General features: G+C 44.0%; 1 protein-coding gene across 3 annotated transcripts in view; it reads right to left on the minus strand.

The window, feature by feature from the left end:
- The window catches only part of LOC146835070 (vitamin D3 hydroxylase-associated protein-like), a 562514-nt gene that overhangs the window by 444162 nt on the left and 95200 nt on the right, over positions 1–23152 (minus strand). For all 3 annotated transcript variants that reach the window (XM_085602734.1, XM_085602733.1, XM_085602732.1), the window contains exon 2: positions 11476–11589. In XM_085602734.1, the coding sequence (XP_085458860.1) occupies positions 11476–11589 (114 nt within the window). The remainder of the gene's footprint in view (positions 1–11475; positions 11590–23152) is intronic.

Consider the following 23152-nt stretch of genomic DNA (forward strand, 5'->3'; position numbering starts at 1 on the left):
GATATTCCATTCCTAAGTATGAAAGGCCACCGGCTTTATATGGTTCACTTATGCCATTTTACAGTCCAGGCAAGTAGGCCCTGATTCTGTCATCAAGCTTTTCTTGCTTTCTGCCTCTGAAGCTCCAGTCTGAGCCTGCATCTGTGACCATGAACTTTGTCTCATTCCCTGCGCGGCTCACGATGCCTGACATCAGCCTGTTGCCTGCCAAGAAACTGTATTTCACCTTCGAAATTATCTGCTCCGCTCCCTGCCCAATGCATTCCTGTCTAGTAGTTTAAGTAAACATTCTTCCAGCTACCGAGCAAAGGCCCGGCTTCTCTGTCTTTATGCAAGTAATTCATAGCCTTATTATTATGGAAGACTTCTGCCCTCGCATCTAGTGTAGACACTTAGACGCTTGTACACGCACTAACAGTCAGTATAGGCAGTATAGAATAAGATTCTACTCTAAGAGACCTCTCTTTTGGATAACATAGTTCTTTAAACATAGGATGTTAGATATGATTTGGGATTAGGTTGACTTGACCCTCCAGACATCTGTCGCCACATGTAGAGCTAAATGTCAAGTCCCCTTCACCCCCTAGTTGCACGTCAATCACACGTCATGCTGCTGCGTGCGCATTTCTGCCAAGTAATTCTGCTAACATTGCGAAATTCTTTCATGGAACCACCCTATTATGACATCACACTTGATGACGTTCTTTAGTCACACCCAGTTACACCTACTTTTGCTACGTATGTATGTTTTATCTACACTATCAATTGTTACGCCTCTTGCATTTGCTTCACTGTAATGCCTATTGTATAAAAGTGATTAATTATCAATAATGTATGTACTTCACTTCCTGAACCTTCGTGGTGATGGAACTTGGAGCAACCGATTCGAATCGTCCATTGGAATAAAGGCCATTCCGAACCTCTAATACCACGATTCTGCCTCTTATTTATTGAGCTATTTTTATTATGTTTCTGTATCAAATTAAGTCCCGGTAATTAAATTATTTACCACATGAATGGCGCCCGAACAGGGACACTTTCTCATCTCACGCGCCGGCGGTGCGTTGCAGGCCCGGTCTCCTGCCACAGCTGGACGGACAACAACGCGTACCAGCAGGATTTCCTGTATCTCCCTCCGGTCAAGCGGGGGCGACTGAGGCTGCGATCAACACCCAGACGAGGCGGTGAGAAGTGCGAAGTATCCCGACCAGAGCCTAGCTGAGAGAGCAAGATCCGAGGTATACAGAGGCCCACCAGGTTTCCGAAGCTCAGAAGTGTCCGAAGTTGTCGAGTCGAGTCCAGTCCGGTCCAGTTCAGTTCAGTTCCGTTCCGAGGCCTTCCGTTCCGAGCTACCCGGTGAGTACCATTACTGGGGAGGCGTTCTGACGTGCACATAGGTTGTGCCGGTCAAGACGGGTTTGGGTACACAAATCCGGTCTGCACTGTTTCAGCAGTGTATCTGTACTGTTTAGCAGTATATCTAGTATATCAAGTATATAAATTCAGAATAATTCAGTTAATGCCGAGTATTATGTTTAGTGATTAAGTTTTCTTTAGATCATCATCATCATCGTTGCTCAGTTAAATGTTAAATGTTAAATGTTTTTAATACGTCCTGCATATTGTGGTGTGAATGACTGTTCATTATCGTGTTTTATTGTATTAAGTTTGTTCAAGATCAAGTATCAGACCAGTTCTCAATATGCCGCTCTTTTCGAAATTAAGACAGATCACAACTAGAAAAGGGGTACTCGAAGAAGCTGTTCCTATTCCTCCTAGGGACACTCCAGGGTACTTCATGTATCATAAGCACGGCTTAGACGCTATACTATTTCTTGATTTGTGGGTAGACTACACCAAGGAATTACCAGAAAGTCAGAGGTGGCCCGCAGCTGGGACCTGGGATGCAGAGTGCATCATGAAAGTAGAGGAAGAGTTATGGAAAAGGAAAGCCAGACAGTCACAGAAAGACGCCGTTGAGTTATGGCGCAAAGAATCTCATAGACGTACAGAAAAAGCACTCCGACAGGAAGAGAAAAATAAAGAGAATTCAAATAAAGTCCGAGAAAATCTATTAATTGAAGAAGGTACACGAGTGAAATCAGAACAAGTAGACAGACAAAGAAATGCCCTTATGAAGGGTATGTATCCCCTTCTGGCCGAGGGATTACCTAAGGCTACTCCGGGGATACCAAAAGACTTGCCACCCCCATTATTTCCAATGAAAGTACATCCTAAGGGGCATCCTAGAACCGCAGAAGATGTTTTTCTTTCCTCATATTTAGATGACGCAGCTCCCGAGTATGCTAACCCCGCCCCACATAGACCGTCGGCCGGGGAGGTTCAACGCCAAGATCCTGTATCAGTATCTCTACAACAACAAATCCTGACACAAGTTCCGGCAAGCACATCTGTTTCCACATCTGTTCCTACAGCTACTTCTATAGCTGTGTCCACACCTATAGTTGCTGTATCGCGTTCTACGAATCTTTTCACGCCCGATACCACAGACGGGGCTACCGGAGGTGCTACCAACATTTTTTCTACGCCACCCAGAATAAATAAACTTACTTTTCAAGAGTCAGCACATCCACGTACCCCCAAACTCATAAATGCCCGCACGCTTAAGGAACTTCTTATAGATTGTAGATATGACCCTGTGCCCGGCAAAGAGGACGAAATGATCATGGCATCATTACGTATCAGACGAGCCGCGGTGTATTTAGGGAAGTTACCAGGAATGACCGTGCATCTAGATAATATATATCATTTTGTCCAAACAGGGCGAGATTCTGAATGTATTAACAGAGCTATGGAATACCAGAAAGTGGAAATACAGGGGGAACTGTTACGTTTCCTCATAAATTGTGTGATCAGAAATCAAGACCGACCGGGGGTAGACCCGGAAACAATGGAAACTCTTACCAGATGGAGCCAGAATATATCAGAAGGGAGACATGATAGGCAAAAATGTATAATAGCCATGTGCAGAAAGATCCGTAAAGAAATAGAACGCCTACACGAAGAGAGATTAGCGGTAGACCAGTTTGAACAAAACGAGGAGGAGGAAGGATCAGGACTGTCCACAGGACAGTCAGAAACCATAGCCTATGTAGGTAGAGGAAGATCTTGTAATAGTACTAGATGTTTTACTGACCCGATACGTCCGATATGTCCAGATAATAACAGGAATTTCCAAACACCTATAATAAATATAAGGTCCCCCGAGCATTCGTTCCAAGCCGCTGACAAATTACTGCGAGAACGAAGGGGTTATCATTTACTCGATTCTATGGATGAACAAGAATTAGCCAGGTCAGCCGTTCATTGGGTTGACAGTCCCGGAAAATATGGTGATGATACAGTAGCACACACATTTTTGAACCTCACCCCAGATGAACAGCGTTTAGCTGGGATTTATATGATTCAACAACTTCTTATACTATATAAAAGCCAACATTCAGATCCTGGTCCCTTACCTGATATATTGACTGAATTACTCACGAATAGATGAAGAGGTTCAGGTACTAAGCTAATTAAAGAAATACTAGAATCAAGAAAGCAGTACATTCTTTTTGTATGCCCAGAACATGTCTCACTGCCCATCAAGGAAAGACCGATGTATTACATGGACAGACAGAATCCCTTACGAGAAGTACACCCAATAAAGGGCGAGGACAATCAGTTTAAACGTGTATTTGTATATACGCCCATATCGAAAATAGAATTGTTAGAAATGAAGAAAGTGGTACCCAGTCATGACAAAGACCCAGCGGGTTTCCACCGAGAAATTAAAGACATGTTACTCATGGGAGAGTATACCTATCCCGACATTATGACAATATTAAAGGTATTAATGCCTGCTGGCATTTATGAAAAACTCAAGGAAAAAGAGTGGGAGGTGGGAGACCAAAAGATAGACTGGACAGCATTAGAAAATGAAGAAAAGGCCCGAGGTCCAGGTTCGGGGCTTGGGGACAAAACTAAAGCACTACCAGGTTTACTAGTACAGGTACTGCCGCGTTTATTAACTACGAAAAAGGAAGACTGGGGTGCAATCTCAGCTTGTAAACAAAAGCAAGATGAAGACACTAGTGATTTTTATGCCCGATTTGAAAAATGTTTTGGTATAAATAGTGGCATAAAAGCAAGTAGCGAATCATACCCACATCTGTTTGTGACAAAATTAGTTGAAAATTCCTTGCCCCAAGTGAAGAATAGAGTATTAAAATTCGAGAGTACCTGGCAAGGTAATACCCCATCACAAATGTTACAAATGTTACAGTACCATTACAATAGAATTAGAGAGGAACAAGAACATGAACAAAGACGCATGAAAGACACGAAAATGAAAATGCTAGTCTCTCAGACAGTTCCAGCTGAAGGACATAAAAAGGGTACGACACATTCCGGTGAGTCAGCAGGACCTGTAAAAGGCACATGCAACTATTGTAAACAGCCAGGACATTACATACACGATTGCCCAGTCCTGAAGCGTAATATCGCCACAGGTAAAACACAGGAAAGACCACGGCCACCTAGACAGGATCAGAATGAACAAGGAGCCCCGCAGCATGCACAGTCCATGCCAGCTCCACAACAGTCTATACAGTTTGTGCCAGCTGCACCAGCGCTGCCGGTTGCTGCCACACAAACAACGACACGACAGCTGTACCAGACCGCACAGTATGACTATCCTGATTATCAACGATATGCATGAACCAGCCTAGAGAGGGAAGTTGACTTACCCCTTATCGAGGTCCCTGTAGACCAAGAAGGACCTTATGTACATAGTGAATTATTAGGCCAAGATAGAAAATTTTTACTTGATACAGGGGCAAGTCGAACAACTATAAAACGTAGTGAAGTTCCAGGGGCACCCCTCTCAGGCTCACAGAATATTTCCCTTGGTTTTTCAGGAAAACCTATTGTTAATGAAGTATCACAGCCTCTTCCACTTACGATAGGACCCTTGACCAGAACTACAGATTTATTGCTTACTAAATCATGTCCAGAAAACTTGTTAGGTATAAAAACACTGAAAGCTCTAGGAGCTATAATATGTTGTTCTCCGGAAGGAGTAAGATTGTTTTTACGTGATTTCAAAGGTCACTATGTGTCTAGAGACATGGATCCCCGACTGCAGACTTTACCTACACATTTATGGGCACAAGGCCCTACTGATGTTGGTTGCATGAATATTACACCATATCGAGTTACACTAAAGGCAGGAGTGGTACTACCACGAATGCGACAATACAAGTTACCACCAGATGCTGTAGTGGCTTTACTGCAAATCATTGACGAGCTCATTGCCCAAGGAGTGGTTATGGAAACAGACTCCAATGTATGTAATTCCCCGATAATTCCGATTCTTAAACGAACAGATCCAAAGGCCCCGCCAGTATATCGATTGGTTATTGATCTGCGCGAATTGAACAAGTGCATTGTGCCACAATTTCCTGTGGTCCCAGATATCTCGTCATTACTGACAGCTATTGATTCTGAAGCAACATTCTTTACTGTAATAGATCTCAAGAATGCCTTTTTCAGCGTCCCAATAGATCCGGAAAGCCAATACTTGTTCGGATTTAGTTTAAATGGACGTAGCTTTAAATTCACACGCGCACCTCAAGGATTTACAGAAAGCCCCAGCATCTATAGCCAAGCACTGAAACGAGAACTCGACAGTATCCACATGCCAGTAAACACTGCCCTGCTTCAATATGTCGATGATCTGCTGATCACCGCTAGAAGCGAACCTGAATGTGAGAAAGCATCACTGACAGTTTTACAATTTCTAGCCGAAAAAGGGCACAAGGTGTCCCCTTCTAAGCTGCAATTCTGTGTCCAGCGAGTTGTTTATCTTGGACACTCGCTGTCCAAGGAGGGAAGGCAGCTTACACCCGACCGCATTCAGTTAATAGCTAACATGCCAATACCCAAGACACAAAAGGAGGTGCGGGCTTTTATAGGCCTCACTTCATATTGTAGGCAGTGGATCCCTCAGTATGCATTTCTAGCAAAACCACTCATTCAATTGACAACACAGGAGGCAGCCACATCGACTGTTCTCCCTTGGACTCAGGAACATGCACAAGCTTTTGAAAGCCTAAAGAAAGCCTTATGCCAAGCACCGGTTTTAGCAACACCATGTTACAATAAACAGTTTACACTCTTTGTTACAGAACGCGAAGGTACTGCCTTGTCAGTACTCACACAGGAACAGGCAGGATCCCACAAACCATGTGCTTATTTTTCTAGTACATTAGATCCCGTAGCTCAGGCTTTGCCTGCATGCCTGAAATCAGTGGCAGCAACAGCTTTAGCAATCAGACAAAGCGATGCCATAGTGTTAGGACATCCATTGACAGTTCAAGTACCACATGCAGTAGAGGTTCTTGTGAATCGAACGCAAACACAACATTTGACTATAGCGCGACTTACAGGGTATGAATTAACATTGTTTCAGCCACATATAGAAATCAGACGTTGTAACACATTGAATCCTGCCACACTTTTACCCGTAATCGGAACAGACCCACTAGCTCATGATTGTATTGATGTTATTACAATCACAACGAAACCCAGACAAGACTTGACAGATGTCCCATTGTCAGACCCAGACCTAACGTTGTATGTAGATGGTTCATGTATGAGAACAAGTACAGGAGAGTTAGTGGCCGCTTACGCAGTCACAACAGACACTGAAATCATTGAAACAAATTGCATAAATACCTTGTCCGCTCAAGCAGCAGAGCTCGTCGCTCTGACACAAGCCTGTATTCAAGCCACAAATAAAAGAGTCAACATATACACTGATTCACGTTATGCATTCGGAGTTGTACATGACTTCGGCGTGCTGTGGCGAGAGAGAGGTTATTTAACTTCTCACGGTGCCCACATTCAGCACGGACCCCTCATTCATGCCTTATTAGATGCAATACATCTACCCACTGCAATATCAATTATGAAATGTAAAGCTCATACGAAAGTTACTGATATCATTTCTCAAGGCAATGATCTAGCTGACAGAACAGCTAAACAGACTGCTCAAACTCAAACATCCGACATGACAAAGACAATAGTCCCGACGCCAACACATTGTATGACGATTAAAGATCCCACTCTTGATGTAATTGACATACAGACACATGCTACTCCAGACGAAATAAAGAAATGGACTGAATTAGGAGGGATCCAAACGGATCAAGGATGGATGACGAAGGAAAAATCTGTGTGGTTCCTTCCTGATTCAATGGTCCAAGTCATTATTAACACTGTACATAGTCCAGCGCATCTAGGAGAAAAAGCTATGCTAGACAGCATTCAACACATTTGGTTCAACAAACATTTACGAGCAGCAGCCAAACAAAAAGTTCGTACCTGTATGATCTGTTGTCAGTTCAACCCAGGAAAAATCATTCCCGTAGAACAGGGTGGATTTCAGCCTCCTGATCACCCTTTTGAAGTCCTCCAGATGGATTATATCCAGATGGAACGATGTCGAGGATTCAAATATGTTCTCGTAGTTGTCTGTGCTCTTTCCCGTTGGACAGAGGCATACCCGGTTTCAGATTACACTGCCCCGACTACTGCCAAACAGTTAGTTCGAGAATTCTTCCCACGATACGGTTTACCACGTGTTGTCTACTCAGATAACGGCCAGCCGTTCTCATCCGAACTAATGAAACACGTTTCACTTTTGTTAGGTTATCAGTGGAAGTTTCACTGTGTCCGACACCCCGAGGCAGCAGGTCTCGTAGAAAGACATAATCAGATCCTGAAAATTAGATTGTCCAAAATATGCAGAGAGAAAGGTGTCGACTGGGTAGTAGCATTACCAGTTGCACTCTTTTACATGAGAATGGTAGCACACTCTCGAACAGGGCTATCCCCGTATGAGGTGATCTTTGGCAGACCACCAAATATGTGGGGGATGCCTATACCACGTAAAATAACTGATATTGACTGTAATATGCTGACAGATTACTTGGCTTCCTTGATGTCTGCACTACAATCTTGTCGTTCACAGGTAGCTGCAGCTTTTCCTGACAACACTGAGATGAAACCCCATGACGTAGTTCCGGGGGACCTGGTCTTGGTGAGGAACTTTGATCGAAAGACTCAGCTGGATCCTAGGTGGAGGTCGCCGCAACTGGTCTTGCTCACCACAAGGACAGCCGTGAAGATCGAAGGCAGGAAAGGCTGGATACATTCAAGTCATATCAAGAAATTTCATGGACTACCATCGGATGTAAATACCACACCTCGTGTGTCTTCACCCATTGACTCAAAACTTCCTTTGGTAGAAATGAGCAATCACGAACAATATAAACTAAAACTCAGGTCTAACCAGTCAGGCAATTTGATTGTTTAAGTCCTCTCCAAGGTGAAGCGGTTGAATTTGTCTCTGACATGTATCCCTTAGACCTGAATAGAGAAAACACCCGAAAAATGCTGAAACGACATGCATACTGTAAATCACTGCGTAGTCATTGCACAGTGACGTTATTAATTTTGTTTTTCTTAAGTCTTTTAATAATTACTGCAAGTATATTGTTGCACATATATTATCCTATTTCTAGACATGTTTATAATGTTACTGCTGAACATTCTTTTAGTGAATTACCTCCGCATGAGTTGTCTTATAGATTTGCGCTGCGCAATAATACGTTTATTAGTATGTTACATCATTCCCATCAGGTTAGCAATGCTACAAATTGTTGGATATGTGGCCGACTCCCTCCCTATCAGAATTATAAAGGAATTCTACCTCTTTTTCCATACCCATTCACACACAACGGCTCCTGTGGAGCATGGTTTAGTTTAATTAATTCCCTAGATTCAAAATTCTGCAGTTTATCAAGACAACTGGGTATGGGGAAATTTAAACTTAGTTTTACTTAAAGTTTGCTACCCTAACAAGGATGGACATCCCAAGAGAACAGGAACTGATCTAGAAAATGAAGTTTATGGATTAGGTAATTTTACGCCTAATCTTATGATCCTAAATATCGAATCCGAAGCTACTCCAATTTTGCCCGCCATGTCAGTATTTCCAGTAAAAGGTGAATTATGTGTAAGAAAGAATGGTTCCATACATATGGGCCATAGTAGATGCACCACCGTAATAGAATTCAGTGATCAAGGCAAGTCGACATTTAGAGCTTCCCGCCATTCCTATTTTATATGTGGTCAGACGGCATATGTACGTTTGCCTCTAGATTGGGATGGTACCTGCTACATTGGATTCCTTTTGCCACCTGTTTTCCTAGCTCCTCCCGATTATCACAGAAATACTCATTTAGTACACAATAGAGAAAGGAGAGATCTCCCAATAGTCGATTACACTGAAACAGCATGGGAAAAATACACAGATTTCAATAAAGGTCTCTTTCCCTATATAGGTACCGTTACTAATAGTAAGTTGATACGTAGATTAACTAGAACCCTTGAAGCAGTAGTGAACGAAACTATTTCCGCCTTAGGCAATTTAACAGAAGAACAGTCTGCTATGCGGATTGTTGTGCTTCAAAATCGTCTTGTCCTTGACGTCATCCTGGCCGATAGGGGCGGAGCTTGTAGGGTCATCGGATCAAGTTGTTGCATTTTCATACCAGAAAATTCGCCATCTGTATATAAAGCCATAACTCGCCTTCATAAGATTGTAAGCCAGATACACCAGAATCCAGGCACCTGGACTTGGTCCGGTTGGTTTTGGAGTGTATTATCTACCTTTGGATGGAAGGTCCTATCCTTCCTAGGTATTGGCTTTCTCATACTATTCAGTTGCTGTCTATGCCTACAATGTGGACCAGCGATCTGTGGTCTGTGTCCCACATCGTGTATTCCATCACCAAGATTTCATTCGTCCCAGAAGAAAAAAGAAGAACAAATGATGCTATATGAACAGATCAATGGATTGATGAAGATTGATATCTCTTGACGGGCAAGTAGGGGACAAGGAGGGAATGTGGAAATATGGATTTTTCTGATCAGTTATGTCCCCTATCTTGGACCCCAACGATTTCATGTATGAATCACAAGTACATGTATGTTTCCTCCAGTTCCAGTTATGAAGACGCAAACACATGTGCGTCCACCGTCAACATGTCCTCTTTCAGATCCGCCATGAATAGGCTGGATATTCCATTCCTAAGTATGAAAGGCCACCGGCTTTATATGGTTCACTTATGCCATTTTACAGTCCAGGCAAGTAGGCCCTGATTCTGTCATCAAGCTTTTCTTGCTTTCTGCCTCTGAAGCTCCAGTCTGAGCCTGCATCTGTGACCATGAACTTTGTCTCATTCCCTGCGCGGCTCACGATGCCTGACATCAGCCTGTTGCCTGCCAAGAAACTGTATTTCACCTTCGAAATTATCTGCTCCGCTCCCTGCCCAATGCATTCCTGTCTAGTAGTTTAAGTAAACATTCTTCCAGCTACCGAGCAAAGGCCCGGCTTCTCTGTCTTTATGCAAGTAATTCATAGCCTTATTATTATGGAAGACTTCTGCCCTCGCATCTAGTGTAGACACTTAGACGCTTGTACACGCACTAACAGTCAGTATAGGCAGTATAGAATAAGATTCTACTCTAAGAGACCTCTCTTTTGGATAACATAGTTCTTTAAACATAGGATGTTAGATATGATTTGGGATTAGGTTGACTTGACCCTCCAGACATCTGTCGCCACATGTAGAGCTAAATGTCAAGTCCCCTTCACCCCCTAGTTGCACGTCAATCACACGTCATGCTGCTGCGTGCGCATTTCTGCCAAGTAATTCTGCTAACATTGCGAAATTCTTTCATGGAACCACCCTATTATGACATCACACTTGATGACGTTCTTTAGTCACACCCAGTTACACCTACTTTTGCTACGTATGTATGTTTTATCTACACTATCAATTGTTACGCCTCTTGCATTTGCTTCACTGTAATGCCTATTGTATAAAAGTGATTAATTATCAATAATGTATGTACTTCACTTCCTGAACCTTCGTGGTGATGGAACTTGGAGCAACCGATTCGAATCGTCCATTGGAATAAAGCCCATTCCGAACCTCTAATACCACGGATTCTGCCTCTTATTTATTGAGCTATTTTTATTATGTTTCTGTATCAAATTAAGTCCCGGTAATTAAATTATTTACCACAACAGGTCAAAGCCATGACGGAAAGAGTAGGTACATTTCCTTTAATTTTCACTCCTTACCCCAATTTTTAAATACATTTGACATGTATTGCTGATTTTATTTAAAGGACTACACAAAGAGTCAAAAACAAAAATGAACAACAAAAAAACAAATCTAACAATTCATAAATTAATAAACACCTTCATGCTTCAGGAAATTCTTGTTATTGAAAGCAAATGTAAGATCCAAGAATGAAAAGTTCATTTTTTCTATTACAGTTTCATGTCAGCTTAAGAAACATGATTGCTTCATTAAAACAGCTATATGGTTTCCTTACCTTTCCCATGTAGGTATAGAGGACACTTTCTGGGGAGATGGATCCGTTCTGCAGGCCATCAGCCAGGTCCACCATGGACTTTGAAAGGATTATCCCAGAGTCCACTTTGGGATTCTGAAAGAAGCATAGGTCAAATCAGAGTTATCCTTCCTCTTACACCAACAATGGGTCACAGTAGCTCAAAGGACATCCTGTCTTACAGGCACATGTCACAGCATGAGCCTCTGTCACCAGTGCCTATCAAAAATGTACTTTGATCAATTAAATTAGCACTGCCAAATGTCATCAAAGGTTAAAGTAACATAAGTTGGTTAATTTTCCTGTATCACTGCACTTCCCTGAATTGTCATACAAACAAAGGTGCTTTCTTAGAGATCAGTCTCACTAGTCTGTCAAGCAGGCCAGCACCCAGCTCGGCAAAAGTAACATTCTTTGTGCCAAATTCCTATCAGCATTTAGCTGCTGCCAGTGCCACGGCTTGAGGCATGGGAATTAGGTTATAGAGTATCCTGTTCTCATGGCTTGCCTGTCGGCTACTGCATGTTGCATCTTTCACTTTAGTCGAAGATTGCTTGCAGTACTCAAAGCCGCACAGTTAGTATTTGGGTGGTAATGCACCAGCTTAAGCCAATCACCTACTTATTGTCTGAGATGTCTAACCACATTTGCACAGTTGCACCTCCTGAATGAAACCCAACAAAACCCAGTGCCAGTTCCCCCAGCTGCCCTGTCCACAGAAAGGCCGCAACTCTACTGCACATGCAGTTATAAAGAAACAGGATTCCTGTGCCCCCAGAAACATGGAAATGTCTAAACCACCACAAAAAAAGACATTCACCTGATACTATTTCTAACACCTGTTATGTGAGTAGCTGTGTGACTGTGTATCTATGTGTGAGTGGATATCTGAGTGGCTGTATAGGTGTGTGAGTGGGCATGTGAGAGGCTTATAGGTGAATAAGTGGGGGATGAGTACCTGTATGGGTGAATATGTGGGTGTGTGAATAAGTGTATGGGTGTGGGGTGTGATTGGCTGTATTGGTAAGTGAGTGGGTGTGAGAGTGACTGTATGGGTGAGTGAGTGGCTGTATGGGGGAGTGAGTGGTGGAGTGAGTGGCTCTATGAATGAGTGAGTGGGTGTGTGAGTGGCTCTATGGATGAGTGAGTGTGTGAGTGTCTGTATTGGTGAGTGAGTGGTTGTTTGAATGACTATGGGTGAGGGCCTTGTGTGTAAGTGGCAGTATGGGTGACTGAGTGACTGTTTGAGAAAGTGTTTGGTTAAATGATTGGTTGTCTGAGTGGCTGAATTGGAGAGTGAGTGTCTATGTGAGTAGCTGTATGGGTGAGTGGCTCTGTTAAGAGGCTGTATGGGTCAGTGACTGGGTGTGTGAGTGGTTGTATGGGTGTGTGAGTGTATGTGTGAGTGGTTCTGTGGATGATGTTATCACTGATCTTATCAGTGATGACATCAGTGATGTCATTTGAGGTGTCATGAGTGATGTCACTGACCAGGTCATGAGTGATGTAATATGCCATGCATTGCAGTGGCTTAAGTTATAGTTAGCTAATGTAAATATAACTGCTGAATTTCAATGGTTTTGTAGGAGTGAAATCTGAGCCTAACTATAGCTTCCCAGTAAAGTTTTTTTAGTGAATTTGAACACTTTTTAAATTGTATTTCCTACGTGTAACCTCTAACCTTTCAGAGTGAGTGTGTGAATGACTGTATAGGTCAGTGAGTGGGTGTGTGAGTGACTGGATGGGTGTGTGACTGGTGTGTGAGTGGTTATGTGGGTGTCAGAGTGGGCGTTTGAGTAGCTGTGTGGGTGTGTAAGTGGGCTTGTGAGTGGCTGTATGGGTCTGCGAGTGGGTGTGTGAGTAGCTATATGGGTGTACAAGTGGGTTTGTGAATGGTTTCATGGATTTGTGAGAGGGTGTGTGAGTGGCTCAATAGGGCTGTACAGTGGGTGGATAAAGGGGGCAGGGCCTCCAAAGAGCTTTCAGCATTCATGCTGAATTGGACTTACTGGTGGTAACAGGAGGGGTTCTTGGGCCCAACGATCTTTAGCATCCAAGGGGATTTCATCCCCCAACTAATAGTGCGCCACGAGGTGTGTTTGCAGAATCCTGGACAAAAGAGGCGGGCCTGCCATGACCTCTCAACAATCACACTGTGTGGGACTTACTAGTGGTAACAGGAGGCCTTTTTATATCCAAGATCGAAGGCCTACCATACGATAACGAAAGGGAAATATTGGTCACCATGGACCTGGAGTCCTTATATACTAACATCCCCCAAAGGGAGGCAAAGAGGGTCATAGGGGAAATACTTGAATCTGATCCGTCAGTTACAAACTCATCCTTTCTCCTCCAATGCCTTGAGATAGTTCTTGGGGAAAATTTCTTTGAGTTTAATGGTAGTTTTTTAAACAAATACAGGGTGTTAGTATGTGCGCAGCCTGTGCCCCCAGTGTAGCTTGTCTATATATGGGGCGTTTTGAGATGCATAATATTTACAATGAAATAGCCCCTTTCATTGAGAACGTCTGTCTTCCATCGCGCTTTATCAACGAAATGTTTTTTGTCTGCAAAGGCGACCAGGACACCCTAGATGAATTCCCTCTATGGATCAATGCGGCTGAACCCAAACTAAAATGTACTGCGCATACTAGCAACACCAAGGTGGAATTTCTTGACGTGGGGATTGAACATCAAAATTCTCACCTATCGGTATCCCTTGACACCAAACCCATAGCAATAAATACTCTACTGCATTTTAGTAGTTTCCACCCCGATGCCAGAAAGACGGCATCCCATTTAGTCAATTTCTCTGCCTCCGAAGAAATTGTACTACTATTAAGGATTACATGATGCATGCTGAAATTCTCAAGGACAAACTTATTAGGAGGGGCTATCCTACCAAATTGATCAAAGACGCTCTCAAGAGAGCCAGGTACTATGACCGTGATGACATGTTTAGACCCAAAAATAAAGAACAAATTTACAAAATTGTCTGTGTGACTACACATTCTAACTTCGACAATAAGGTGCGCCAAATTATCAACTCGCAATGGCACCTTCTAAACCTAGATTTACATGAACAAAAATTGTTGAGACCTCTTTTTGCTTTTAAGAGGAATAAAAACCTCAGGAACCTCTTGGTGAGAGCCACTTTCGTCAGAAATCCATCACGGGATGTGAGCCAGTCAAAGGTAACCACAAGTGTGGTTCATGCCAAGCCTGCCCCAATGCCATCGTGAGTGACAAGATCCGAATAAATGAGAGAACGGTGTTTCTTAAAGAAATGACGAACTGTCGATCTTCAAATATTGTTTACATCATTTTCTGTCCCTGCAATTTGGCCTATGTAGGTGAAACCGGAAAAGAATGTAGGAAACGTATTGGGGAGCAGACTATCTAAACAAGCTGCACCCTTGGTTAGCCACTGGATCGAAGCTAACCATCGAGGGGGATCTCAGATGGTCCATTTTGGAAAAAGTCCTCTCTCAAATGGGGTGAGATGTGGCAACTACGCGTAAAAAAAGGGAAGTGTTTTGGATTTACACACTTAATACCAAAGACAAAGGACTTCATGAAACTCTACCGTGGGAGTATGCCATCTTATAACTTTGCTGTTGTTCCCCTCCTGTTTCTGTTAAATACTTGCCGGTGTCGTGCAATTGTCATCTGTTTTTACCCCTCTAGACTCGGGGTACCTTGGTGGGACTGTATTGCGGTTCTCCCTCCACATTTTTCCTGTTGATAACCTCACTTCTATGTAGAGTTCCCTAAGTGTGACCTATTTGACTTGATTGCATCGTGTGCTGTTAGCCTGGCATTGAATCTACTTCTGTATGAGATTTCCTACTCGCCCTGTGCTTCTGAGTTCATGGTGCACGTACCTATTATCTTTATACAAATACTCACTGTATCTGCTGTCTAATATTCTCTGTATTCTTCTTACACATACCAGCATATGGCTGGTTCTCTGATGATGCTCCTGGGTATTATTTTTTTGACCGGTTTCGTCATCGTCAGTTTGCCCAATTTTGTCTCTGTGACCTGTGTTTTCATTGGTTGGTCCTAGCTGGGTCATAGACCTTCTACCTTTGTGGTCACTATGTAAGTTACCTTGTACCCATATTAGGCATGTTCTTATTGTTTTGCATTAGTGTTGGTCGGTTTTTACATTCATCTGCATGACGGGCGGTCCTTTCTATTAGATACGCCACTTCACGCATATCACGGAGCGCATGCAGTAGGAGGAGCACGCTTGCGTCACTCTGGCACGCGTCTGAGAATGCCCGCTCTTGACCGTGGGGCAGATTTATGTTGCACTTGCGCCACTTTTGCGCCGCCGTTGCGTCACTTTTGTGACGCAGCAGCGGCGCAAATCCTGCGCCATGGTGCGGGGTATTTACAACGTGACGCATCTGGGAGATGCGTCACGTTGTAAAGCCCTGCGCCACATGTAGGCGTTCCAGGGCAGGTGGGGGCGTTCCGGCGCAGGAACGCCTCCTAAAAGTGGCTGAGTGAAATCTACAAGATTTCACTCAGTCACTTTTAGGCCCATGCTGCGTCAAAACCCTGTGCCTGCTTGAAGCAGGCGTAAGGATTGACGCAGCATTGTACAGATAGGGCCCCCCAGAACATTGCTGGAGCTGCGTCACGCTTGCGACGCAACTCCAGCAATGCGCCACTTTTACGGCACAGATGCGTCACGCATCTGAGCTGTTTTTGCCCCATGGTGCGCCGCATTATAAATGCGGCGCATCCATGGTGGCGCAGCTGTGGCGCATAATAATTGGCGCATCCCTGCTGATATGCAGGGATGCGCCAGTTAACATAAATCTGCCCCTAAGTATTTAAATTCCCAGCCTGCGCCATTCGCGCTTACTGCTGTTTGGGAACCTGCCGGTATCCCGCTTGATTTTCAATCTCAGCTAAAAAGCTAACTTTGGGTTTTGATGTGTAAATTTGCACTTGGAGTCTGTGAGCTTAGACGTGCGGTCTACAGCTCGCCATCTCACCTTAGTTAGCTCAGTTATTGAGCTGCACGTACATTTAGTCACTCACAGTTACTCATATAGCAGGAATCGCGTGTCACCTTAAGGCTAATAGAGTGTAAAAAATTATCCTACTTCAACACCGAGCCAAAAAGTCTCTCTAAGAAGAAATCTAAGGACTACAATTCGGTCAATTTCCCTAGTATATTTCATATTTTCGCATGCACTTCTTTCTGTCAAAGCTCGTCTTCTGCCACATGCTAAGCCACATAGCTATAAGCACCGCTACATAATGTGCAGAGTAAGTGTGAAGTACTTGAGACTTTTACAAAGAGTTTGGACACTTCTAGCCAGAGCAACAGCCCAGGGCAATGAAGCCTTACATAATAGACGCCCTGTGTCATGTCATGTGACACTCTACCAATGAGAGCTTACTGTTAGAGTGCTGCTTGGGACCTTATGCCATGCCATCTCATAAAAGTAAAGCGTTTTCATAACATGTTCTGCCACAAACTAGCAGCCTTATATTACTCCATACAAAAACCGCTCTTGTGATGACCACAAAATGACTTATTTTATCCAGCCGTGCAGAATGAAAAGCCTAACAGGGGCACAAAGAAACAAACCCGCGACTAGAGATTGCGCGTGGACCACTGCAGGAAGTGCTAACCCACTGTGTTATTCTACACCCTTCCACTTGAATTAGTCATTAAGAAGTAAAAGGAAAAGTGCTCCCTCAAATGTAAGTGGGGTGAAGGCCCCCGATCTTAAGCAGACCCTACTAGAGCATGGGCCATCGAACACCTTTAATTCCATTGGGTCCTCTCCTGGTAGACAAAGCTAATCTGCAGGGGAAGGAAAGTGCACTTGCGTGGTCCACACTACTAAGCAGGTTGAAGCCAAGTACTACTCTCCCAGTCACATCAACAACCTCACCACAAGTTGCAGAAAAAATGTGCCAGAGATTTTCAGACCAGCCACACTGCATAAAATGTCCAGCATGGAAGAAGAGCAAGAAAGGGGCCATGTGTGGGGATGAGGCGCGCACTGCATGGGCTCCTACATTCAAGCAAAATATATTTCAAGATTGTCTGCCTGGCACATGAAGCTGTACATGGTTCTGGCTCCAAACACTTGGATTAAACAAAGCATGCAATGAAGACACACGCACCACGCTGTCCCAATATTGGTAAAACACGACCGCCTACAACTCCCTTGGAGGAAAGAGGCAGAGTTCATGGCTCCATGTTAGGAAATAAACACAAGAGTGCATAGTTGTGGGCAGCTTCACAATCTGTAGAAAACATCATAAAGCTTTCCTTTGCGCTGATCATTGCCTGCTACAGTCCGCCTAATTCCGTCTGCACAAGGAACACTCTCAGCTTCAAAATGGATGCCCGTGTCTGAGCACCATATACATTTACTCGATCACTTGCAATTGGAATCATGAGTTACATTTGCAGTTAAAAATAAAGAAAAGAATAGTTGTTCTACTTAATTGCAAAGGGTACGTAAGGGACAAGATCACATCAAATGTGTTTATCTAGTGGCTTAACTTCTTGAAGGGCAATGGTTATTGAAAACCAATTTATATCAAAATCATTCTCATAGATTTGTATCTGTTTAACTGAACTGGATATGGAATAATTTGCTGGCCAAGCCAAGCGACCAAAGGTAAGCCAAGGTCACCTATAGTCACCCCTACTCACCTTTGTGTGCCCTTGTGTTTGTGTGGTCGTAGCTGACCTCAGACTGTGCCAATGGATGCCCACCGGTCACCAGTCAGACTTGCTCCCTCCAATACCAATCAGACTAGCTGCCTCCAATACTAACTCGAAAGTGTCAGATAAAAGCCACCTGATCGGGGTCCGAGGATGTCCGAGGGTGAATGCAGTAGTGATAGGGCAGGCGCACAACTGCCAATCTTCTTGCCTGGTTTTGGTATTTGAGTTACAGTTGTCTCTTTTGTTTCAGTTAGTTTACCGATCCCTACAAAGGAGCTACAATGGTCCTAGGGGGTTTACCACGTCACCATGGAGCGTTCTGTTCCACTCTTCTGAAAAAAAACCTCTGCCAGAAAGACTTTCTCTGTTTATAGTTCGTGGCCGTCACATCCTTTTCTGGTACTCTCCAACTGGGGGGCATATTATCAAGCCAGGCGACAAAATTATCGCCGCTTTAGCGGCAGAAAACGTCCGCTAAAACGGCGATAATGGGCTCGATAATATGCTCTATGGAATTCCAATTGAAGCCCATGTTAGACGTCCTTCACATTTAACATGGGCTTCAATTGGAATTCCATAGAGCATATTATCAAGCACATTATCGCCGTTTTAGCGGCAGTTTTCTGCCGCTAAAGCGGCGATACTTTTATCACCTGGCTTGATAATATACCCCATAGTCTTCTGTTGGAGAGTGTTGTTATGGCTTATCTGAAAATTATGGGGCAGATTTACAACAAACTAACGCAGCACAGTGCAGCAAGTAATTTTGCTGCGCCGTACTGCGTTGGTTTGGAAAGCACAGAGATGCAACATATTTACAAGAATGTCGCATCTCTGTGCTTCCCCTGCACTGGCGCACAAACTGCAGCCATGCGCCGGCACAGGCACCCTTGCACCATGGCGCAAAGATGCCTGCGTCGTGGGGAGATTGTTTTTGTGCAGGAAGGTGTCCCTTCCTGCACAAAAACAATCACAAGAGGCTTTTTCCTCTTTCAATGCGTGCTGTAGAATGCAGCACACATTGAAAGAGGAAAAAACGAGGAGGAATGAAAACATTTCTCCTCGTTGTGCCTCGCTGCGCCACCTCTAGGGTGGCGTATCATTCACACGCATCTCCAGATTTACGATTTCTCGTAAATCTGGAGATGTGTCTTGTTCCATGGTTGTTGCGTGGAAACACCCACAGCAACACCCATGGAACGCCCCTTCAACGCACAGTGCTGCGTGTGAAGGGGGCATATTTACGAGGAGAGGAAAAGTCACGCAGGGTGGCTTTTCCTCTTCTTATAAATATGGAGAAGCCCCCTGCGCCACCAGTACGTCACGAAAAGTGGCGTGGTGGTGGCGCAGGGGGCTTGTAAATCTGCCCCCATTTTTCCCATCTTGGGCCAATTGTGCCACAAGAGTCAGAGGTGTACAACTTCTGACAGACATTTTAGAGTTTGCTGGTCTCACCCCTGCCCTACCTGAGCAGAGCCCACGTCTGCAGTGGTTTAGAATAGAATAGAATTTTATTGCACAATCAATTAAAATCATTGCAATTGCAAATACTGAGGTACAGAATAAAGTGCAATGGCTTCAATGTTAAAATTGTTGGGCATTTACATTAAAAAGGATTAAAACTGATAATGGTTCTGTGGATTTTTCGGAGGCCAGAATGTCCTTTGCGGGGTTTAGCCTTCGATTGGGTTGGTCGGCCTCTATATTTCTGCTCCAGGTCTTCAGGTAGCTGGTCCCTTCGAGTGACGTTTGCTCGGCTTGTTAGGCTAGCGCTGTGCCCTTCCCACTGAGAAGTGCTTTCAATTCGTCCTGATGTGCAGCTTTTGAAGAACCCACTCCTTGCCTGTCGGCATCTGCACTCCTATGTGATCTCCTATCTCCTTACAGTTACCCCAGTGTTATTGACCCTCTGTTGGAACTGAGCCCAGCTCCATAGGACCCCTCATCAGCGGTTTCTTTCGCTTTGTAGGTGGAGTACCCACAACTTCCCTACAGTCCAGTCCATGTTAAGCAACGCACACAGGCCTCTTAGGGAAATTGCGCACGTACAACCAATTTCCCTCCAAATTTGGAATCAAACAGTATTAACCCGTTTGCAGACTGCCACAATGACGTGGGTGATCTTTCAACTCGATATGTCAAATAAGTGCCGTGTTAGATACACACACGTGATTGTGTGATCGATTTTCTTTTTATCCTGCCCGGTACAGCCTCTTCATGGGTTAGAGAAAGCACTCTAACTAATTTCAGATAGCTCAAGTTTTGAAATAAGAGCTTGCATTGCAGATTTAGCCTTTGGGCTCTTAAGTAAGCAGACCTGCTCAGCCTGCCTGTGCAGGCAGGGGGGAGGGTGCAGGGGCTGAAAGCCCTGTGCAGCGCCCGGTCTCTCTGTCCAAGCATCAGGTAGCGACCTGTTCTGCATGTTTGTGTCTCGTGCTGCATTCTTCACTGCTCCGTGGGAACAAGCATGGGCGCCAGCACTAACCAGGCTGTGTTTTATGATCTAAGGGTTCCTGATCTGTCTGTGGAGGGGTGGGCTCCTCTGTTTGTAGGTGCCCTGCTGTCAGTTCTGTAAGAAGTGGCATGTATCTGAGAGCCAGAGTATACATGGCTTGTCTGTGTGTTAAGACCTTGCCTGTTCTGCCTTGTCTGTATGTGCTGGGCAGGAGGCAGCAGCTATACCCGCGTGTGCAGCATGAGCTCTCAGTTCTAGTCTGTGTAAGCGTGGGTGGGCAACTCTGCTGTGTTACGAGAGCGGTAGTTCTGCACTACAAGGGGCATATTAACAAGGGCTTTGTCTCCGCTTTTCTGGCTTTAAAAGCCAAAGAAGCGGAGATAAAAATATCGCCCTATCAACAACAGGATGCTAACATGCAAAATCGCATGTTAGCACCCTTTTTCACTACGCTTCCCTTTGCATCTCTAATGAGATGCAAAGTGGGCGTTCCAGAGCAAAATAATAGGAGAAATGTCGCTAAGCAACATTTCTCCTATTATCAAACTTCACGCTAACCCTGTTAGAGACAAAAAAATAAGCGCTAACCACTGTTAACGCTGCTTTTTTACGTCTGCTAATTTTCAGATTTAGCCATGTAATCCAATGGGAGGTGGATTACATGGCTAAATCCACCATGGGCTATCAACAAGGATATCCCTATCCTTGTAGTTTTATCGCTGCATTACCAGCGATAACCTCCCAAAATGCCGCTATCGCTGGATTTTTTCTCGCCTAGGCAGTTAGCGTTGTTAATAACGCGATAACCAGGCAATATTATCCGGCGATAGCGGGCGTTAAATTTTTTTACGCTAAGCGCCCTTAGCATTAATTTTCCCTGTTCCTTTGTTAATATGCCCCCAAGTGTGTGTGTGTGCGTGTGTGTGCCCTACAGATGCAATACTACAGTCTCTCTGTAAGCACTGCGGGCAGCTCTGCTGTGTGTTGAGAGCAGCAGTTCTGAAAACGCCTGTTTGTGTGTGTATATGTGCAGTGAGTGCAAGGCTGCTTTCTCTATGTAAGCACGAGCTGTGTGTAAGAAAGCAGCCGTATGTGTGTGTATATGAGTCACCACCCTGACCTCAGAGCATGGGAAACAAGCATTTGCAATTCAATAGAACTCGCATTTACACGAGATCTATTGCATTGCATCACGGATAAAGGGAGGGGGGAAGCATGGACAACAGGAATGCGGGCGGGGAGAGAAAGTAGTGCTCACAGTCTAAATAACACTACCGTACTGTGTAACACTCTAAGTAAAGGGGCCAGTAGCCACGGGAGGTTACAAATTGAGACATGGCCATAATAAGGAGGAACTAACAAGCCTCATAATCAATCAAACTGCAGCATTTACGATAGACAATGACACAAGCCAATTCAAAATATGGGCGGGAAGTGGGCGGAGCTTCCACTCCATACTGTATACTGCATGCCTCACAAAGCGAGCCACGCAATCGCGCTGCCGCTATATGAGTGACTTAAAAAATAAGGAAAAGCTTTTATTCAAAAAAAGGAAGTATGCTTTATTAAGACATTGATTGGGACCTGAAGGTAAAAAAATACTTTAACATTTACCACAGAGTGAGGAAAACTACAGGGGTTTGAAAACAAATCAAAGATTAGTTGACATTTTTAGAAAATTAAGAGGAAAAATGTTGATGAGATGTTGATGAGACCCAGCCCTTATGAGTGGGATGTGTGTATCTATTCAGATGCTACAGAATCTACATTAGAATGGGATGTGGTGCATTGAGACGTGGCTTGATGACTGGAACAGGTGGAATCATAGCATCATGTTTATGGAATTTTGTCTGATCTTTTTGGCAATAGATTTGTGAGGACATGAGCTGAGCAACATTTTAATGATTGCCAATAAGGCAGTGGTGAATTAACAAATAACCTGCTAGTGATCAGTGGATACTGAAGAAATGGTGCTGTGGTGTTTGTCTGTGAAGATATTGTTTCAGGCTTGTTCTATCTTTTTATATGCGGAGTTTGTCGCCCTGAATGTGGAGTCTCCACAGTCGTAAAGCTACTATTAAATTGTTTGTTTGTGAACACCAAAAAAGAAGAAACTTACACAAAAGTGTAATTGTACCTTTGTGAATCAGGCCCGGTAAGTTTAAGTAGGGAGATGTGCTGTAAAGCAGCCCTGGAATCAGGAAATGTGGCCCCATGGGTTTTGTGCAGGCTGGTAGAAGGAGAAGGGATGGTGGCACAAGCATGGAAAATGCAGAAGTTAATCTGTGGTTAAATATATTGATGTCTGACAAAGGGTAAGGGGTAGGAGAGAACAACAGATGGGTAATAGTTAGGGGAAAAGAGAAGTGGTTCATAATGTACTGTTATAACAAGGGGTATGAGGTTTAGAATTTGCAGCTAAACCAAAGGTTAAGCATGTGTGAGCTCTGACTGTTTCCAAATAAAGTGGACTTTACCACAACTTAAGCAAA

This window comes from Triturus cristatus, chromosome 4_2 (genome assembly GCF_964204655.1).
Source record: "Triturus cristatus chromosome 4_2, aTriCri1.1, whole genome shotgun sequence".
Classification (NCBI taxonomy): Eukaryota; Metazoa; Chordata; class Amphibia; order Caudata; family Salamandridae; genus Triturus; species Triturus cristatus.